This window comes from Lampetra fluviatilis, chromosome 47, assembly GCF_964198595.1.
Source record: "Lampetra fluviatilis chromosome 47, kcLamFluv1.1, whole genome shotgun sequence".
Lineage (NCBI taxonomy): Eukaryota > Metazoa > Chordata > Hyperoartia > Petromyzontiformes > Petromyzontidae > Lampetra > Lampetra fluviatilis.
In genome coordinates this window covers 5,850,281-5,871,158 of record NC_136321.1, presented here as the reverse complement: position 1 = coordinate 5,871,158, position 20,878 = coordinate 5,850,281, and the positions used below count along the sequence as shown (strand labels likewise).

At 47.3% G+C, this 20,878-nt stretch overlaps 1 protein-coding gene across 3 annotated transcripts in view; it reads right to left on the bottom strand.

Annotated features, from left to right (window-relative positions):
- Positions 1-20,878, bottom strand: part of SHPRH (SNF2 histone linker PHD RING helicase) — a 95,610-nt gene that overhangs the window by 52,588 nt on the left and 22,144 nt on the right. For all 3 annotated transcript variants that reach the window (XM_078877289.1, XM_078877288.1, XM_078877290.1), the window contains 9 exons: positions 20,554-20,714; positions 18,269-18,390; positions 15,450-15,538; positions 14,979-15,071; positions 8,783-8,890; positions 6,908-7,059; positions 5,517-5,690; positions 3,434-3,496; positions 887-1,112 (listed from right to left, as the gene is read on the bottom strand). In XM_078877289.1, coding sequence (XP_078733415.1) covers positions 887-1,112; positions 3,434-3,496; positions 5,517-5,690; positions 6,908-7,059; positions 8,783-8,890; positions 14,979-15,071; positions 15,450-15,538; positions 18,269-18,390; positions 20,554-20,714 — 1,188 coding nt within the window. The remainder of the gene's footprint in view (positions 1-886; positions 1,113-3,433; positions 3,497-5,516; positions 5,691-6,907; positions 7,060-8,782; positions 8,891-14,978; positions 15,072-15,449; positions 15,539-18,268; positions 18,391-20,553; positions 20,715-20,878) is intronic.

Below are 20,878 nucleotides of genomic sequence, written 5' to 3'. Positions count from 1 at the left end.
GAGGATCGGACACACCCTCTGGTGGACGGGTTAAACACTGCACTCTCTCGTGCCGCGACAAACCTGGGACCCAGGTTAATTGACCACTAGTTAAGTGCGATGTTACAGGCTCTTTGATCACGACAAGGAACCAGGCAAGCTGTAGGGGCTCGAAGTGACTTCGTGGAGAACAGAAAGTATGTTTACAAGACAACAAGGTTTGAACGAATTGCTTGCGTCAAATTAAGAGCATTACATCACGAGTAGTTAAGCAATGATGCATGAATTAAAATGAAAATGCCCGCCGACCTTTGTCTACCCATAAACGGGTACACCTTCAGTTAGTTGATCGGCAGGTTGCGTGTGGTGGGCTAGCATATGGCTACTCCCACCTCTTCTTCCAAGATGTACAGCCAGCACCCAAAATGAGCTAGCCAAATTACTCTTTGGTTTTTTTCGGTAAAGTCACGTAGGTAAAAAATAGATAAATGATAAACAACTAAATTAAATCACGACGTTTCGATCGCAACACAAGTGGTCTTCATCAGGCGATGCCTGATGAGATGTTAACTACCTCACCTGGTGTGCATCGCCTGGTGAAGACCGCTTGTGTTGCGATCGAAACGTCGTGATTTAATTCAGTTGTTTTTCATTTATCTATTTTTTACCTACGTAACTTTACCGAAAAAACCAAAGAGTATAAATCCTTGCAGTCACGAAAACTTCAAATCTAGAATTAGCCAAAATACCTTCTGGAAGGGGCTTTCCAGAGCGAAAAATGGAGGCCCTTCCTCCAGCAGTGATGTGAGCAGCCAATAACTGGCCTGCATCTTAACCCACCCTCTTACATTACATTACTCCGTGTGGCTTGGTGACCCTACCCCTGTGGGAGACCCCCCTGTCGCACCTTGTACTCCTTCTTCCAGGCGTCGAAGAGCTCCATAGCGTAGCCGCCCTCCTCTAGCACGGCCGCGGGGTGGCGGGTGGCGCGAGCGAAGGCCAGGAGGGCCCGCAGGACGCGCTCTGTCTCGCTGAGAGCCCACAGGCCGCGGCCTGTCGCCGGGCGGAGGTTCTCCACGGAGCCGCCCTCCTCGCTGATCAGCTCCTCCCACACGGCCGCCTGACCCTTGGCGCTGCCGCCCGTCAAAGACGGCAGACGGAAATAGGGAGAGAGGGGAGAACGCGAGGTCAGGGAACGATCACGCGTACGCTTTGGATCACGCGATGCATTAAAAAATGTATGTTTTAACGTTGGCGGAAATGGTTTAGTGACGATCACGATCACTTCGGAGGCGACGATGAGACGCATGACGGGTCGTGCGTAACGACATCATGGGGAGGGGTGGGACATTACCGCCCTGGCCAAAAAGTTGTATAAATTATCGTTCGTTTATTATCGGCTAGTTTTGGAGGATCTCTTGATTGGTTTGATCAGATTTCTACAGGTAAAGTATCAAAAAACAACGCTAATATCAACAAGAGTTTCGTTCATGTTGGAATATCGTTACAAAAGTAATTGTGATGCACTCCCATCTCCCTCCCTACCCACATTAAAGACAGAGAGACGGAGACAGCTAATGTCAGGTTGGTGTTGGTGGGGGCTTTTTTGGTCAGCACTGGGAGAAAGCCAATGGAGAGAATGTGCCGGACAGGACTTCAAAGGTGCAGATGGAGCGATGAGGTTAGCCCGTGTGCAGGTGCTAGATGAATGACAAGACCACGAGAGATGGCGATTGCTTGGGGAGGCCTTCAACCAGCAGTGGAATCATCATGGCTGCTGACGATGACGTTGAAAGTGATTTAATGTACGTTTTGTAAGAAACGTGTGTAAGAGTATTTGGGTGCTATAAATTTCCACTCGATAATTCACTTCGATTAACTATCACTTGCGGGCCAGGTCGCTTCTGAAAAAGAGCTATATAGCTCAGTGGGCATTAGCCTGGGTTAAATTAAAACAGTTAAATTCACCTTATAAATACCACGAAAAGAGATAAATGAGTAAAAATGGGTAGAATGATTTTTGTTTTCACCGAGTGCAAGGCATGAAGTAGAAAAGGTCAAATGAAAGTTGTCGGTGCATTGTGGGCGTGCCGACTGGAGGCAGGAGGCGATGCCGCACATTTTAAGCGTGGAGTTTGTGTTTGTACAAGTGCGCCCGGGAACACGGTGCCTACTGCATCAGCATGCTTATTTCACTGCTCTCCTTTTAAGACAAACACAAGGGCACTTCCCCACTGCTGTTAGGTGATGCTCTTTAGGGAAACAGAGGTAGCTTTGATTTTATCAAGTTTTTTTCCGTTGGCCACTGAGATCGCGTCTGGATGTAGTAGGTAAAGGATAAAGATAATGAGGATGAGCAATTTTGGCCCATTGGCTATTCAATAAAAAAAAAATTTATTCAGGGACACAGCTTGATTCAATCATCAATTATTTAATGAACATTGTGGTGAACCTAGTGGCCTCGAGTGGTTGAATGACAAGGGGAATCTGTCTATATATGATGCATACGAGTCAAGAAACAATGATCACACAGGTGATTCAAAAGCAAAAAAATATATATTATGGATGTACCATTAGCTTCAGAATCAATATCATTCGATCTGTCGATATTGCATTGCACTGTATTACACAATGTCAAAAGGCTCGATGCCCATGTGTGCTTTATTTCACGCGATGAGCCAATTTCCACGTGATAAGCCACTTCGTTGAACTATGCTTTGTGGCCAGGTCTCTTCTGAAAAAGAGCTGGATAGCTCAGTGGGCCTTACCTGACAAAATAAATAATAAGTTTAGTTTTAGTTTAGTGTTCACGTGGTGCATGCCAGCCAATGATAATACAGCACACCAGTGAAGGCATAGTATGCAATCTACAGCTGGAACAATCTTTTCATCAGGTTGGTTATTTTATTTTATTTCAGCCTACGTGACTTTACCGAAAGAACCAAAGAGTATGGATTCCTGCAGTCACGTAAGCTTCAAATCAAGATTAAACTCAAAATTACAATACATTTTTTTTTATGGTCGATTACTTGGGTCTCTTTAAAAATGAAGGCCTACACCCTTACAAGTGATCACACTGATGATATCGATGATGTCATCAAGCACAGAAGTGGTAGGTTTTTACCAATTATTTTGACGCTATTATCAGATTCGTCGAGTCAGCGCAATGATAATCGGTAGTGGATTATGTAAATAATTAATCAGGCATCATAGCTCTAAAGAATTCCACACATAGACATGGGCATTTGTTAAAATGTGACTCTGCCGGGGTTTTTTTGGTGAAGGTTAGTGTCGTTTGCCTCGCCCCCTAGAGAAAGAGCTTGTTTTTTTGATATTTTAAGGGAAAGTAATATGCGCACAAGGCGAGGAGCCAGATCTTTTCTCATTGTAACATTCATCTGAGCTTGACTGGTCTGCATTGGGGAAAGCCTGTCGCGACGGAATAACAACTTACTTCTGCAGGAACAGCTTGGATTCATATTCTGTGAACAGCTCATCCGCCTTGCAGAAAGGGCACCTTTAGAAAAAAAGAAAAACCCACAAAGACACCAAAAAACGTGGTTATGAGCCAGCAGCTTGGAATAACATTCTTCACAAGTTTCATGAACGCGTGCCCGTGGAAGTGATATTTCAGCCGCACTTTTAAAAGGGCAGACACACGCGCATGCGCGCACACGGGGTGAGCTTCGTAGTGAAATTGACACGGCCGCGCGGAGGCGGCGAATTGATCAACATCAGATTTCAATCACGCGGACCACAATACGAATGAACCGGTCTACGTTGACACATACAATGGTGTGAAGAGATAAGCCACCGACCGCGAGCGGCAGTTAGACACCGTGTACTTTGCTTCGTGGCCTCCTATCCGACGACTAACAAATGCTAAACGTCAAGTGAGGTGCAAGCGGACACCCTCCACCCCTCACCCCTTTCTTTTCCCCTTCCCATGCAAGAGATACGCTTTTTCTAATTTATATAAATCAGGAGCAGAAAATGACAACACATCTCGTTCCGTCTCCTTTGAATCCAATATCGCAAGCTCAGGCATTTGTCATCTTCATTGTGCCCTCGTGACGACGTGTGGAAATTACAACCCAAGATAGAGAGAGGTGGCGGTGTTGGAGGGGGGGGGGTGAGTGTGCAGGCGGGTTGAGGGGGGGGGGTGTAGACAGTCATGTGGGTTTGATGGGCCGAGGCATGGGGGAAGGGGGGGGGTGCGGATTGGGAAGAGGGACGATTGTGTCCGAAAAAGGCTGTGTCCTTGAGATAAAGGGCGTCACGCAAAATGCCACGCGCGCGAAGACGCGTCTCACTTCTCTGGCACGAAAGCGGCGTCGTGTGCGCTGCCTCCCGGGCTGCCGCTTGCCCGCGCAATTTGACAAAAAGCATTTTTGTTAGAAGTAAATAAATATATAAAGAGCACGGATCACTTCTCAGCCATAATACTTCACCCCCGCCCCCCGAGGCAATTTTAATTTCAGAAACGTCAAGTCTGCCTGTGATAGCCCTGGACGTGGCAAACAATACCTACCTTAACCATGCAGTCAATTCCATCATAACGAGCTCCCTAATTAGCAAGATTTAAAAAAGAGAGCAGTAATGTTTGGTTTTTTGTTTCTGCCTATACCTAATTATAATGTAATTTTTTTAAAGGAAGCAGGCAGTGATAATGAGATATCTCCAAGAATGTGAGCAGGTGCTTTCAGAAGATGCTCATTACTGCGCGCGTGGCAGTGCAGCAGTTTCACACGCTCGAGTTTCCGCACCTGCTCAGAATCAGAATCTTTATTTAGACTGCAAGAGGAATCCGATGAGACATGAAGCTCTTTTTTTTACAGATGTCCAGTAGGGGTGGGTTAGAATGTTACAACAACAAACAATAAAAAAGATACGATAGGTGTGCAAAGAATAGGAAAGGTAAACTAATCACAAAAAATGTAATACACTAAGCTGAGCTAATAGCTTCATTTTCAGAAGCGACCTGGCCATAACTGAAAGCTCAACTAAGTGGCTGATCACGTGGACATTCATAACAACTAATTAATAAAAAAATAATCTAAACGCATGTTGATTCTAAATGTGGAGGGAAAAACCGGAGGACCCGGAGAAAAAATCGACGTGACCATGGGGAGACTCAAAATATACAGGCGTCATGGTCAGGATCGAACCCCCGACCTCCTGTATACCAAGCGAGAAATATAACACCACGCCACCAAGGTGCCCCTTAAATAAAAAAGCTCTAAATAAAGTATATAAGTTCAAACCACTAACAAGGCAAACTGCCTGTACATGCGGGTTGTTTCTGTAGCCACTCCGTGACAGTGGCCACGGTGCAGGATTGAGGATGCACAAAGGAGAGATGGGGCAATGCTCCTCCGATTTATGCAGTTGGCTATGTATGGTGCGAAAGAACTTCAACATATGTGTATACATACAACGTAGAAGGTTGCACATAGAAGACCTGATTATGCAGGCAGTGATGAGAAGGAAACTGGCACTGTTTGGACACACGTGTAGGATGGGCAACCGGCACTCACGAGTTGCGGGGTAGGCGCTGAGCGCGGAGGTGGCAGACGGTGGCGGAGAGCACGAGTCGCGGCGAGGGGGTGGCTTCCAGCGCGCGCACGGCGGAGCGCACCGCCTCCCGCGCCGAGCGCAGCGCGTCCAGCTGACCCGACAGCAGCAGCTGCAGCCCCCGCGCATCCCGGAACCTGGCGCAATGCACGCGTGCACGCACGCAATCGTCACGTTGGGCGCGTGCACGCTGAACTTCTTTTCACATGCACCGTACGTTAGCAAACCATGCTCGTCGAGAGTGTGAAGAAACGAAGTTTTCAATCTAAATTTAAAAGTGCATAGCTTCAGTGGCTTGATGATGAGGTGGTAATGATGATGATGAGCTGGTGATGGTATGTAAGTTGAACTTCTTTCACACTGGACGTAGCCAACCATGCAAATCGGGAGGTGAGGGGGAAGGAAAACAAACTAAACGCAAACATTCATTCTAAAGAAATTAGTTTTCAATGGAGATTTATAACTGCATAGCTAAAGTGGCTTCCTAATATCGGAAGAGCGTTCTAGACGGCCGCAGAAGAGCATCTGAAAGCGCGCAAAGCGGTGGACCGTCTTTGTTCGATGGCCAGCCAAAAAACCGCTGCTGCGAGCAATGACCAGAGTTTGTGTGATGGTGGAGGACGTCAAGGATGCGTTCTCTTGCCGGCGCTCTTCCGTCAAGGGATCGACCGGATCGTGCGTGCGCTGAACGGGGTTTGGGAGGAGCGACGCTCACAACAACGACAAGAAGAGCGCCGAGCGGCCAAAACGCAGCAAGTTGGGGAACACAGGTCGGGCATCTGCCAGTCGTCTGTCAGTCAGTCATCCCGTGAAAACTTGAGTCTGTTTTGTGATCTCCTGGCAGAAAGCCTAGGACACTTTAAATTAAAACCTCATAGCGCACCTAGCCTGATCCAGAATCAGAATACTTATTTATACTGGAGGAATCTGATGAGCTGTAAAGCTCTTTTTCACAGATGTCTAGTAGAGGCGGGTAAGAATGTTAGAACAAACAATACAAGAACATGATAAGTGCTGTTGTAAAGCTTTCATGACTGCAGGGATTAATATTCTTGTTTCTTTCGGTAAAGTCACAGGTGATGATGATTGCTTGTGTTGCAGTCGAAACGTCGTAAGAATTGTATTGTTTAATATTTTTATTATTTTATTATTTCCCTTCTACATGACTTTCCCGAAAGAACCAAAAATATGATAAGTTCTGTTGTAAACGCAACGGCCACTTAGTAGTCAATGGCAGATGTTGTTGCTGCTGCTGCTGCTGCTGCGTGTGCTTAACAAGTGTCGAGCCACGTATCCAGCCAGGTGGCTCAGATGTTGCAATGGCGAGATCCTAGGCTCATGTGTCTCTCCTCACTTGTCCGCCATGGAGTAGGCGTGCGGCATGTGCTTGGTGTTGGAAGACAGCTCGTTCTGCACGCGCGACAGCAGCTCCTCCTCCTGCCCCGAGCGCAGCGCGTGCGCTATCACGTCCAGCCACCACACGCCCCCCGCCGCGCCGCCCTTCACCTGCGCGCACACGGGCCAAACCGCGACGTGCCGCAAAGCCGGGATAGTGTCGTAGGCGGTTGACTGCATCAGCGATTACGCACCGCAACAGGTACGTTTTCGTATGTGTATATATATGTTGCATGCATGTTGAGCTCCTTTCGCACCGTACATAGCCAAATTTGCTCAACCCAGGGAAAAGGCCCGGGACCGGTTTATATATTGGTCGGTGATGTTGATGGCGAGCAGGAACTGAACGCAGGTTGACCAGGCTAGTAGTGCTGTGTCCTAATCATTTTGCTACTGCCCCCCAGATGTGCACAAATAATCCCCCTTAGCAAACTGTTGGGGAAAGAGCTGTCATGGAAACCTATGAAGGCCAATACATCCCACACCTGCGATGTGCACGGTTGAGCTTCAACAGCCATCTTTGTCTCCCGAGTGCTGATGTTTACACACCACACCAGGTACTCGTTTAATGCTATAGCCTTCACAGACTGTTGGGGCAAGTGCTGTTATTGAGCACCCATAAAGGTCGGCAAAGGCAAACGAGGCGGTGGGTGGCCAACACCACGCCTGGCCGCCTTTGTCTCCCAGCCGTGATGTTAACACACCACAACAGGTACTCATTTGAGGCTGAGTCGGCTGAGTGGAGGCACAGGACCGATTTAGAAAATAGTCACTGGTGTTGGCCGTGAGCGGCAATCGAACTCGGGTTGCCAGGTTTGTAGCGCAGCGCGCTAACCGCTGCACTACCCCCCACGTGCACAGACACACACACAAGTACACGCTCGCCAGCAAACGCGCCATATAGTTCGAGTAATAGTTGCAATAACAGCCCCGACTCTTCTCCATTACGAAAATAAAAACGAGTATGATATACAGACCCGAGACGTGAATTAAATAGGCATTTACTGCCACGCTCCTGTGAAGTCTGTGCGGTAAGCCATGCAAAGCACTTAGCTTCGCACTCAAAACGAAATGTAACGTGGCAAATCCCTGTATATAACAACCGACTGGCAGCCCATGAATTAGGCCGGTTTTATAGACACATTCTGTCCGTACACATGAGCTGAAATATGGAGGAAGAAAAAAAAAGCTGAATTCGTGTGATCGACGTGTATTATAGGCAGGCAGTCGCACTTTAGATGTGCTCTGACCCACGTGCTCTCGGTGTACAAAAAGTAAGACAAGCGTTTCACTGTAAAAAAATTCACGGTCGTTACTTCCAAGTGCCTGTGTCCGAACCCCAAAAGATCTCGACAAATCTCGGAAGCTAAGCAGGTAGAAACTGGATAGCCCTTGGATGGTTGACCACCACGCATAAAATGTGCGTTTAGATGACTCAGATTTATTTCGCTGCTATACATTTCCACGCGATGAGCCACTTCGTTGAGATATCATTTGTGGTGAGGTCGTTTCTGAAAAACAAGCTAATAGCTCAGTGGGTTTTATATCTCTAGTGCTTTGCTTACCTTTCCTATATAGGCTGCTGCGGTACCACGTTTATGTGCAGCGGTGGGCAGCGGCATAGTGTGGGTTGGCACGGGCCCTGGTCCAAGGAACGAAACGGGGGCCCCCTTCCCCATGTACAAAATTCTCCCCCCCATCCATTTGTAGTCGGGGCCTGGGTCCCGCCGGCTCGCAGGGGCGTGGGTGCAGTTGCATCGTCTGCGCACTCGATAACTACCCCGCCTGATATCCCTGTGTGGCGTGTCGCCAGCGAGGGTGGGGGAAAGTTCACCTTGTGTGCGGCGTCTCGGATAGTGACGGCGACGGGCTGCAGGGCGGCGTGAGCTTCCCGCACCTCCGCTTCGTACTTGCTCATGTAGCGGTGCCTCAGCTGTTCCGCCTGCAACCGCACGCCCACGTGGACGCACACACGCACGCACGGTGTCGTTGATCACAGGCAGGTCCGATGTTAATACACAAGCGTGCCACAGTTAAGACGCATGTTTTTTTCCCGTGAATGCACAAGTTTTTTAAGTGCAAAACATTTGTATTTTACTTTTTCCCCAAATGTTATTCCTATTGACATTGCGTCACAAGGCCAATCATCCATCCGGAAGTCTTGCGGAGCAGTGATAACAAAAACTTATAATAATAATAGAGTAATGACAAGAGTGATTTTAATTTAAAATATAAATACTAAAAGCATATCCAGAAATTGTATCGGGCAACCATATTAGTGTAAATGGCATGCCAAAAAAAATAACATTACACGAGTTTGGCACACGGAACCGCGGGAGGCGTGACAATTATGATGGAAGCGTCCGGGTAAAGAGGAAAGAACGTCATTAGCAAAGTAACCCGCAGCAAACTAATCGACCCTGCCTATCGGTCAGTATTCACAGAAAGCCTTTGAGGCTGCACTTGGCCAAGCCCAAGCGGCCGCCACACTGCCGCGTACACGGCAGTGGCACGTATACGCACGGTCCAGCTCTGTGCTGCCCGTCTGCCCATAACCGTCGGATTGGATGCAGTCCGCGTGCGTGTGCGTAGACACACACACCGGTCATCATCAGATTACGCCACATTTGCTCTCACTCCCCGGGCGATGCCAGGGCCGGTGGATCCCCAAAGCTCTGCACAGAGATGTATGGACTCATGATAAAAAATATCAAACCCCCTGCCAAAAATACTAAGTGGCTTTCCCTCCAAGAAAATCGATCCACAACCGCCCAACCCAAATGGAAAGAGGACCTTGAAAATAGGATGGTGCATTGTCTTTGAGTTGTGCGCCTTTTGGCGTCATCTGGTCCAACCCATGTGAGACTAGGCTCTAAGGAAAGCTGTCTCGGGTGTGGACCAATCAACTTCAAGGACAGTGCATACATTATCAGAGTTATGTTTATTGTTTGCATTATGACTGCAGGTATTGTGGTCTATGAGAACATGACTCCTCGTAAAAAAAAGGTGTCAGTTTTGTTGCCAGATAAAAGGGTAAAAAACAAATTATAATAGTATTCTTGTTTCAGAGGTTTGCGGTTCGAGCCGAGTGGTCGCCCCGGTTAACACTACGGAAGTGTGAACTGAAAAAAAAAACTTGAGCGCCGTCTGCTTCACGTTGAACGCCAACAAAATCCCGCGGCGTCATTTGAAGAATGGTAGGCCACGTGTGCCGGCGTCAGGATGCAAATTCGGCAATTTTAAAAAAATTGCGCGCAAGTTACCTCACTGGGTAAAGCCTTACAGCACTCTCACTTCTTACTGGGAAACTACTGCAGAATAGCATCACCTGTGATACATGGCGATTCTGTTACAGCCTTGCGCTCTAAGAATGACACACATGGCGAATGTACTCACGATTTGATTCGATTTCAGAGGAACAAGATACTAGTTGAGCCGACATGATTAGTTCATCGACTAAAAATTGTAATCCACTACTTTTTTGTGGTAAATTACTTAGGCATGTTAGAGTGAGAGATTAGTTAAGGACTTAAGTAATTACTTAAAAAATGGGAGAACCCGGCTCTTGATGCAAGTCTCTCGTAGTTAGCTTTCGGCTCGCGTCCATGTTGCACTCCACAGGAGATGAATGACTTAGTTCACTGATGAAGGGTTATTGACATTCCGATTTGATCATTTATTGCCTCGCACACCTACAAATCAAATATTGCAGAAATATGAAAATCACAGCGACGATATCAGCTCGTGTGTAGGTGCAAGGTGGATTATTAATTGGATTGCAGGATCGTCGAAGATGGTGGATTTACCAAGGATGGTGAGGACGATGATGTATTTCATTTAATGTTTTCCCAACGTGAACATTGAACAGAACTAATATGAAAGTTAAGAGGCAGCCAAGATATTTAGCAAGGATGTTATGAGCACACGTACTTATACTTATATGTTCGCTTTAATGAATAATATTTTGATCAATACAGGCCCAACTTTGGCTGCTCAGAGGTAGGGAGAGATCGGCAGTCATGAGCTCCGTAACGGATGACGCAATTTTGAAGAACATTTCACGGCTGGCTGAGCATTTGTCTGGACGTTTTTGAAGAAAAGTTGATAAGAGCCAAGTTCTAAACCCTTTCATTAATTATTTCCATGGTGGTCGGCTCCTAATATATATAAGAGTGCTATGAAATGATACGATCAATCTACGACATCTATTGAGGTGAGGGGGGGTCGTATAATTCCTAAAATTACATAAAAACACACAAATTGGTTTTGCTTTCAATAATTTACACACGAAAGTGTGCAACAATAATCAAGCGATCTTCGCAAATGCTCAAAATTGTCGCGTACGAGAATGCTTAATATTTAGTGGGCATAAATTATGTATTAACTATTGACAAGCGAGAATGCGAGTTGCACTGGTTTTACTCTTTGCACAGCTTTTACCCACAGCGAGGCCTCGAGAAAGGGAAGGCATTATTAAACCGATCTGTATTCACACCAACACAAAAAACAACTAAGCGGTCCTATTCCTCTGCACGACACTGCACACATTCAGGACCAAAACCCGAGCCTCTCTCTCGGTGGTCTATGAAATATTAAGCAGGGCCAGTGTGATCAGAGTCATTCCTGAAATACTTTTAACAGCACGCCTTTAACGCCAGCCAGACTGCCATCCGTTACATTTCATTTCTACGCTGTTAAAGTTTTAACGAGGTTAGACGCCGGACCACCCCCAAGTTAAATCCATCACTGTTCCCCATGTGGAATGCAAAGTGACTTCGGCTCACAGCCCAAAAAGCAGCACACGCAGCTTCACTGGAGCAGCAGCAGCAAGATGTGTGGGGCTATTCCACGGTGTAATTTCATCTGCGTTTCTCCATCTAAATCACATCTAAAGACAATTTTTATGTTTAACATATAATTTCACGCTTTCCGAATGTATACAGTCAAACTCTTCTAATCCGTGACATTACCTGACGTTATCCATTGGGCCTATAGGGTCCGCAAAAACTATTATAGTAGTAATTATATTATTTTCTCTCTGCTTCCTATGATCTGTGGTAATCTGCATTATTTTGCGAATAAGTCAAGTAAATTCACAGCAGATATGGCCGATACGAGGTTCTGCGATCATTGTCCAACCCACATCCAGGGCCGGATTAAGATTTAGTAGGCTCCTGGGCTACAAGTACTGTGAGGCCCCCAGTAATATTTTCGAAAGGTAAACAAAGTTCAAGATTTTTTTTTTTTACAAGGCTAACAACAAATAAAATTCAGCATTAAATTTCGATTTAAAGCTTTCGTGACTGCAGGGATTCATCTTCTTGGTTCTTTCGGTAAAGTCACGTAGAAGAGAAGTAATAAAATAATATTTTTATTATTTTATTACTTCCCTTCTACGTGACTTCGGTAAAAGTAATAAAAATATTATTTTATTACTTCCCTTCTACGTGACTTTACCGAAAGAACCAAGAAGAAAAATTCAGCATTCACGAATGAAATCACTTTTCACCTATTCTCTGGAGGCCCTTCAGCTGGCGGAGGCCCCTGGGCTGTAGCCCCTAAAGCCCCGTGCCTTCATACGGCCCTGCCCACATCACCGTAGATAAGGGGCCGTTCTACCGTAGGTTTAGGAGGAGTTGGAGGCGTAGCAGTTAGCGAAAAACTGCCGTGAAGCTAACGACGCGAGTTAAACTGATGGCCACGGCTAACGTGATGAGTGACGACCGAACCGGAGGGGCAGCGTCCGCCACTTCACTATAACCCGCACAGACCAGCGTGAAGGGTGGTCAAACCATGCCCACGACCACTAAAGCATTGGGGGAGGCCTCCATCCAGCAGTGTACTGGCAAAGGGCTGTGAATTATTCCTAAATCTAATCGATATAGAGTATGCTTGCACCATATTTCTCCTGTCTTTGTAATCTGCTTTTTTTTGTTATGAACAGTTTTGTCTGATGGGTTTTTGTAGTTTATATGTTTATGATATATAGTGCAAAACGCCTCAGAGAAAACTTGTTTTGAAAGGCAGTCTACATGCTTGACATTACCAAAGTCATGAGGATCATAAACACAACTTTCCCTGCAGGGTCCACAGGGACGAGGCCAGCTTCTTGAAAGACTGTAAAGGGTCACACTGTAACTACCTTGTGCTGGACCCAGCGGCTCGCGGGATAAGTCTTTAAAATTGATGTGTGGGACCAATTCCCTTAATCTCTTTGCTCTGACCACGTGCTCTGTAGCTATTGTCTGCTCTAGGAAGTAACGTAATTGACTGGCAAACCTACAACGAGGTCCGGGTTGCTCTGTGCTTTTGTGCCAACGTCGCCAGCACAATGTTTCCCCGTATTCATGGGAGAGAAACACATCTCAAATGATTTAAGTGCGGCCGCAGGTCTGATGACGGTTTCGCCTGTGCAGAACATCAGAGCCGTGGTACCACGCGAGAGTGTCGCAGCCTCCGCAACGTGTTTCAGAATGGCTAGGACCGAGGGGTTGTGGGTTGTTACCCACCGCCACCACCACCACCACCAGCAGTGCGGGCCGATAAAAGTCAAGAGCTCACAATGCACTGGTGTCTTTAAGTGTTTGTTGCTGCCGCTGTTGTTGTTACTGTTGAAATTCATGGTAGAAATAGGGTTAGGCCTCAAAGCACAGCGTGTGAGCCATCCTCATCATGGCCGTCGTCATCACCATTAATACCGTCATCACCATCACCAACGTCATCACTATCAATACCATCATTACCAACATCTTTACCATCACCGCCATCAACCGCCATCACCATCACTATCACAGGAGGCCTCGTTCTCACCGGGCCAGCACGGCACACCGAACTGGTCGGTCGGTTCGGTGTGCAACAATTCCCACAGCCGCCCCCCCCCGCCACCCCCCCAAAGTCTGTGGGGATCGGGAGGGGCGCGGCAATGCTCGCAGATTGAAACACTCTAAAGAAAAAAACCTGCCATTACAAACGCAACGGCAATGCTATCGAGTGTTGATGCTAAAGTGGCCAAAATAATTACGTAATACGATTAAGTGTGATAATACTATTATAATACTAGTCTAATGATCTATAATACTATACGGGTAAAATAATGCGAAATATTTATATTTATTTCCACAAAGTTACAAGTATATCTAATCCATCTGTACCTAGTTACAAAGCTATCGCTTGATCATTCACTATCACTGGGTTATGATCTGAATGGTCAAACAATCCCCATGACTTGCATGGCAGGAGAGGCCTTTATCTAGCAAGTGACCGACTGACGACTATTATGACTGTTACTCACAGCTTATGACTGTTGGTGTTACTCATTATTTCGGGATTGCACCCACAGTGGTTTAACGGTGAGCGCACTGGGGATGCGATCCAGGAGTTGCCGGTTGGTACGCTCAGCGCATCAGTTGAAACGATGGCTGCACATTCCTTAAAACCCTCTGCGCCCGGCAGTGTAAATGGGTACACCGGTTACCCGAACCGCAGGTATAACGTGGTGGGGTGAAGTGTGGATGCTCCAACCGCAACGGAGAAATGAAAAAGTACGCCTAAATAACCTTCCATGGCGGCTTCTCTATAGCTACGGCTATTGGAGACCCCGTTCTGCCAGCAAGTTCATAGTGCAATGTTAATGTGCCATTTTGTTGAGGAACTACTACTGTGCTGTGTTTTCTGTGTTTTCTGTGTGTGGTCTGGGACTGTTTTGTTGTTTTTGCTGCCTTTCCCAAGATTCATGAATCAAACTTATATTTTTGTTAATTGATATTAAGTGACATGCTTACCTTTTTCAATATTTTGCACCCTTATCGTTTTTGTGTATTGTTTGCTGTTGTAACTTGCTGACCACGTGCCCATACCGGACATCTGTGAAAAAGAGCTTTGCAGCTCATCAGATTCGATCCGTCCAAATATGGATTCTGATTCCAGAAGTGGCCTGAGCAGGTAATTGGAAGGCTGCACCTTCAGCATCTACGCCTCCAAAAGAGCGATGGGGGGGGGGGATTGATGGCGACACCGTGGCTTGCACAAACCTCTTCCTGCAGCCGATCGTCCCGCAACGTGGGCGCGATGCCAACGCGATGCCGGCCCAGGAGCTCGATGAGGTTGTGTGTGGCGTGCAGCCTCTGTTATCCACAAACAACAGCAACAACTGCAACGTCAGCAAGCAGCAAGACTGCATCAGCACCACCGGCCTTGCTCGATTAAACATAACAAGCGGTCAAAGCAACGCACGCTCTCCCAATGCCATTCAAACTTTTTTTGATTAAGCATTTTTTTTTTTACTGTTCCCATGTGGGGAGGAAAAAAATGAAATTACTTTGTGTTAACCGCTCGCTGAAAAACCTATTTGTCAATAATCCGGGAACAGAAAGTGTAACTTTGTGGTTGATGATATTAATCCAGGTAGAACACATGAAGCGCACACATTACTCGGAACGCTTGGGGCCAGTGAAGTGTGTGCGGTCAGGGCAAGTGAATCTAAACATCAGGAGGTGACTTGCCTGCAGAGAGTCCGTCTTGAGTTTTTCTTTGTGTTCCTCGGAGGACTGGAGCACCTCTCTGTACTTGTCGACGGCATCCACAACCTCCCCTAGTGCGTGAACAATGTGCACGGCACACAGCGTCGTTAAAAAGGACTTTTCCAGGTCACGTGTCAACCTGGACACGGCCACTCCACAAGGCGCATCACCGTCCGTCATCCCACATGCAACCGTTACAACCCCCCCCCTCCCACCCTCCCGAGGGCTTTTCTACCAAAGAGGGAGTATATCACGAACTTTACCACACATTACTTATCTACGAGCATGTAATTTGTAACAGCATGGTTGGCTACATACGGCGCAAAAGAAGTTCAACAGACCTATCTTCAAAGCTACGGGACCTTTTTTGCCAGTATCGAAAATTATTTAAAAAAATATGAATAGGTTTTACCATTTTTGCCAATAAAACAGGTGTTAAACATGCAAACACATGCCAACATGTTCGCATGTTTTTGCCACAAGTATGTGTGGCTAGTGCAGAATTGATGCCTTGCAAAAGGTATCTGTTTGGTGTTTGAACATCTTAACACCTCCTGTTTAATGTTCAGAAAGGGTCAAACTTATTCATACCTATCTTTACATTTACCAAAGGTCTACCAATACAGTACTGCCGTCTAAAACACATTCCTGTGGAGCTGGTAGGAACGTTGGGTTGCTCGGTCAATGGCCAGGGTCAACGGCGGCGTGGTGTATTCCGTACATATGGCCGACTGTGAGGGCGGGCACAAGCCGGCGTGAGTAGGTTAAACGTTGAGTTTTATAAGGGCACCATGGGATGACCAGCCTCTCCCCACCCAGCCCCACCCTCCCCACCCAGCCCCTCCTCACCCTCTCCTCCCCACCCAGCCCCTCCCCACCCTCCCCTTCCCCACCCTCCCCTCTCCACCCAGCCCCAACCCTCCAATTTTTGGATGCACGACGGACGGACGGACACAATAATCCCCTGTGGGCTGGTGGAACCAGGTGGTTCCTACCAGTATTAACTCTAACCTGGCTACAAATCCAGAAATGACTGCATGTGCCAATGGTATGCCTGTATCATTGGAACCCCGAGTTTGATTCCCAGCCACAGGTATCATCGACGGCGAGTGATATCAGAACTGCTTCTGGCCTGCCCTAGGTTGACTCGGGCAGTAATGAGTACCTGGTGGGGTGAGCACTGGGGAAAGTAATTAGGTTGGGGAAAGATGCTGAGCACACCACACCATATGTAGGCCAATATAGACTTAAGTGCTTAATAACAACACTTGCCCCAACAGTCTACGTGGGTTATGCACCACATTGTAGTTATACGGTCACATATACATGTATTTAACGATGTACACACACACACTTGGGTTTAGCTAGATTTCGATCAGCTTTAGAGTCACATTTTACAGAAGGGGATTAATCACTTGCTGTGATCGCATTTAGATTCTGTATATCAAACCAAACCGCATTGAATTGTGTATCCGGCATGACTGCCTATATTTATTATCTTATTCTACATCATATTTATAGAGCGCCTTAGCTCAAGGGCGCTTTACATATCTTTACAGAGGCGGTAAACAAATCGAGTGATTTAGATAGCAGGGGTGGTGCCGGGCCCGAGCAATGTGTGAATGTGACAGGCGGCACGAGGGGGGTCATGGAAAGGCAAAGGAAGGACGGGAAGGAGTTGAGGGGCGAGGGGTGGGAAGGGGGTGAGGCTTTGAGGGAGGAACACAAGGAGGTTAAGGAGCTGGACTGATTAATGTACAGGGGAAGTTTATTCCTGTGGAGGGGTGCAAGGTGGGGGAAGAACTGAAAACGAGATTGGACACAGGGAGAAGGACAGAGAGAGAAGATAGGGAACAAAGAGGACGAGAGGGGATATAGGAGAGGAGAAAGGCAAGATAAGGGCGGGGAAGGCCATGGAGAGATTTAAAAACCAGTGTGACGTGTGTGAAAAGACAGCGGTGCAGTAACCAGAATTTGATGAAAGGCGAAATATAAAAATTAAATGGGAGAGTGAAAAAACATGCGGAGAAGCATTTTTTATTTGTCTGAGGGGAGTGAGAGCTTGGACAGGGAGAATAGGAAGAAGAGAACACACACACAGGTTAAGTACACAATTCGAACTGTAAAGAAAAGAGGGCGTGGGCAGAACACTTCAAGGCAAGAATAATGTCCAATGGTCAAAAGTATTGACAGAGCAGCAGCCAAGGAATGGAACGCGTCCACGAGTATGTCCACCGTGGGAGATGGAGCGATAAAATCAACTTGTGGACCAGTGCTGGGTGGCCTGGATTAGGCCTTCATCCAGCAGTAGATCGATCATGGCCAATGAAAGTGACATAATAAAGGTTTCTTTTAGTTTTTGTTAGAGCGTGTAAATATAAATGTGTCATTAACACACCACCACCCGACAGTCTAATGTTGAGATTGGTCACGTGAACATAATGTGCCAATTAGTTACTACTTCAGCACACCGGTGTGCTGGAGAGTAAACCCATATTTACAATTTGAGTACGATGTTTCAATATGAGTACGATGGTGATTACAACCTGCTTCATCAGGCGATGTGCCCGAATTGTGAAGGAGTCTTCATATTTCGGTCGTAAAAAAAAACTGTATTATAAATATTGGTCGCGAAATCCTACGCGTTCAAACGACAGTGACGACGGGCGCATTACCAAGACGCACGCTCTCGTCACGCGCGTTAGCGGCCCCTTGACGATTCAAACAGCGGGGGTGGGGGGGGGGTGTGACGGGGGGAGGTGAGAATTAAAGCTGGAGCAGCACGAACGGCGCCATCGCACCGTTAATAATGTGGACGCCGGCCAGGCCGTTGAGCGCGCACACCAACTGGCGGTGTGCTTCCTCGCACTCCGTCTTGCACTTCCTCTGCAGCGAGCACAGCAGCTCCTCCATGGTCATCGTGCTGCGAGCGCGCACAATCACGACCCATGGAGCCCTTGGTATCCGCTCACAATCACCCTCGCAGTTAACCCGTGGGTTGCGCGCGCACACGCGTGCATGGGTTGTGCGCGCACACGCATGGGTTGTGCCACACCTGTGTGCGTGCTTGAGTGAGTGTGAGTATGCATGCGTGTGCGTGCTGGGGAGCAGTAGCATAGCGGTTAGTTCGATTACCGCTCCTGAACAATAAACGGTGGCCTCCCCGAGGTTGACTAAGCATTAAATTAAGAATTTGTTGCAGCTGGGCGTGGTGTTGCCCACCAACCTTGTGTGCCGTACTGGCCTTCATAGGTGCTCGCACACAACACTTGCCCCAACAGTCTGCTAAAGGCTATACGGTGGAGTCTTTGTCTTTCTTGTCAGTTCTGTGTGCGTGTCTGTGCTGTACACCCTTGCCCAGCCGACCACTTGCTCTCTCCCAGAGGGCGTGCAGCCCCAATGATCGGACATTTGCTCCCGCTGCTTGAATTCATGGCAAGACACCACTCCGTCACGCGGCATCTCTTTCCCAAAGCGGCTCACATGAACGGAAACATGAATAGTGCACACACAGCCCTTTTGTCAATCTACTGCACAACCCCAGGGGCTGTTGGCATTCGCGCAAATTAATCACCGCAGCGATTACCTTGCGCGCGAGCCAGCGTGTGTGCTCCTCACCCTGTGCTGTCCCACGTGCCCCCCCCCTCACCCCCACCCACCAAACTCGCTTCCACAGCGTGCTACCGAGTGATCAAACTTTTGCTAGCGAGTGATCAAACATTCGCTACCGCTACGTTATTTCAGAGACATAACATCGCTTCAGGACATAGAATTACTTAAGTAGAGTAATTCACGTGCATGGTAATATTTACAGCAGTGAATGTATACATATCCTCGATTACCGCATTATATTGGCAGGAGCACTCACTCCATTTAAACTATGGAGGCACGTCAAACACAACAGTGAAGATGTTACACAAACTCAGCACGATGACCATCAACGTTAGTGCATGTGTAAACATCTACCCGATATGGGCCTCAACACACTGCGCAGGTCGTAGGGGCTCTTTGACCATACTTTACCACACTGGTCAGTGTGCATTGAAGGTGGGGTGCTGCAGATGTGGGTCCAAGGAAGTACAGTACAACAATGGATTTCGCTGAATTGCCCTCTGCTGCCTATAATGTCGTAGGCCTTCATCCGGCAGTGGATAGGCCAAGGCTAACAATGATAGATGATATTATTACGATGAGCACAGATAATATTGTTACATGAAACATTTCATCAGTGTATGCTGTAAGGTTTTATATTACAACACTGGCAAAACGTATCTATCTCACCCTGGCAGAGGTGCAGCTGCTATTAGCATCAAATCCACATAATGAGAACTCATTGCTGTATCTCCACACATATATGTGAATACATGTTTTAGGCCCCTGGCCTCTTGGCTTTCCAAACCAAAATAATCCATCAGCACTTGTTAAAGGAAACTCTGGATCAGTTTATAGTAATGCTTGTTAACACATTCTACTGGGTATCAGATTTCATTAGCAAGCACACTCAGTCTAAACTCTGGGGCCCTGTTCAACACAAACTAAAATTGTGTATACAAACTCATTACACTTTGCTGTAGAACATTATGGTTAAGAGCCTATGTTGGTGTTATCGTTGCACTTGTTTACCCAGCAAAGCCTCAATTATTTTCAGAAGGGTCCTGCCAGGACTTTTTCAGTAGGGTGGTCATGTTGCTGCTGTGTGTGATCCAAATAAATAAATTTGCGGATCATTGTTCAGCATTGCGATGTTTGGCAAATTCCAGTTACATTGTATGTTTTTTTGTGGCTATGAGAGGAAACCAGAGAACTCAGTTTGATCCCATAGCTACAACAAAATAAGAGATACTATAAACATAGGATGCCAAGCCCCAGAGGTCGCAACCGGCTACCCGATACCCGTACCCTACCCGATACCCGGCTACTCGTACCCGACCGGGTACGGGTACGGGTAGCCGTTTGCGACCCTGGTCCGACCGGGTACGGGTACCCATTTGCGACCCTGGTGCGGCTGGGTACGGGTAAGGAATCAAAACCCGTTTGCGACCTCTGCCAAGCCCCCTATTCGCTCCTTTCACACCGATGTGCTGACCTCTTCTGCAGCGGCAGGAACTCTCCACGCACCACCTGGGGGTGGCAGCACGCCTGGCGTAGCCGCAGCAGCGGGGCCAGCAAGCTGGACACGGTGCGCCGCTCTAGGGCGCTCAGCCGCACCGACCAGTCCGGCAGCTTGCGCAGCTTGACCAGAGCATCCTGGGAAATTGTTAAAACATAAATGAATACAGACGTATCAAAGTCGGGTCTGCAGCCAGAAAGTTCACGATCCCGTGGTGGTGCTGTGATGTCAACACTTACAGCTGGCATTATTGCAATTATTAACAAGGTTCATAGAGCCAGACTAAGAATGCAGCTGCTAG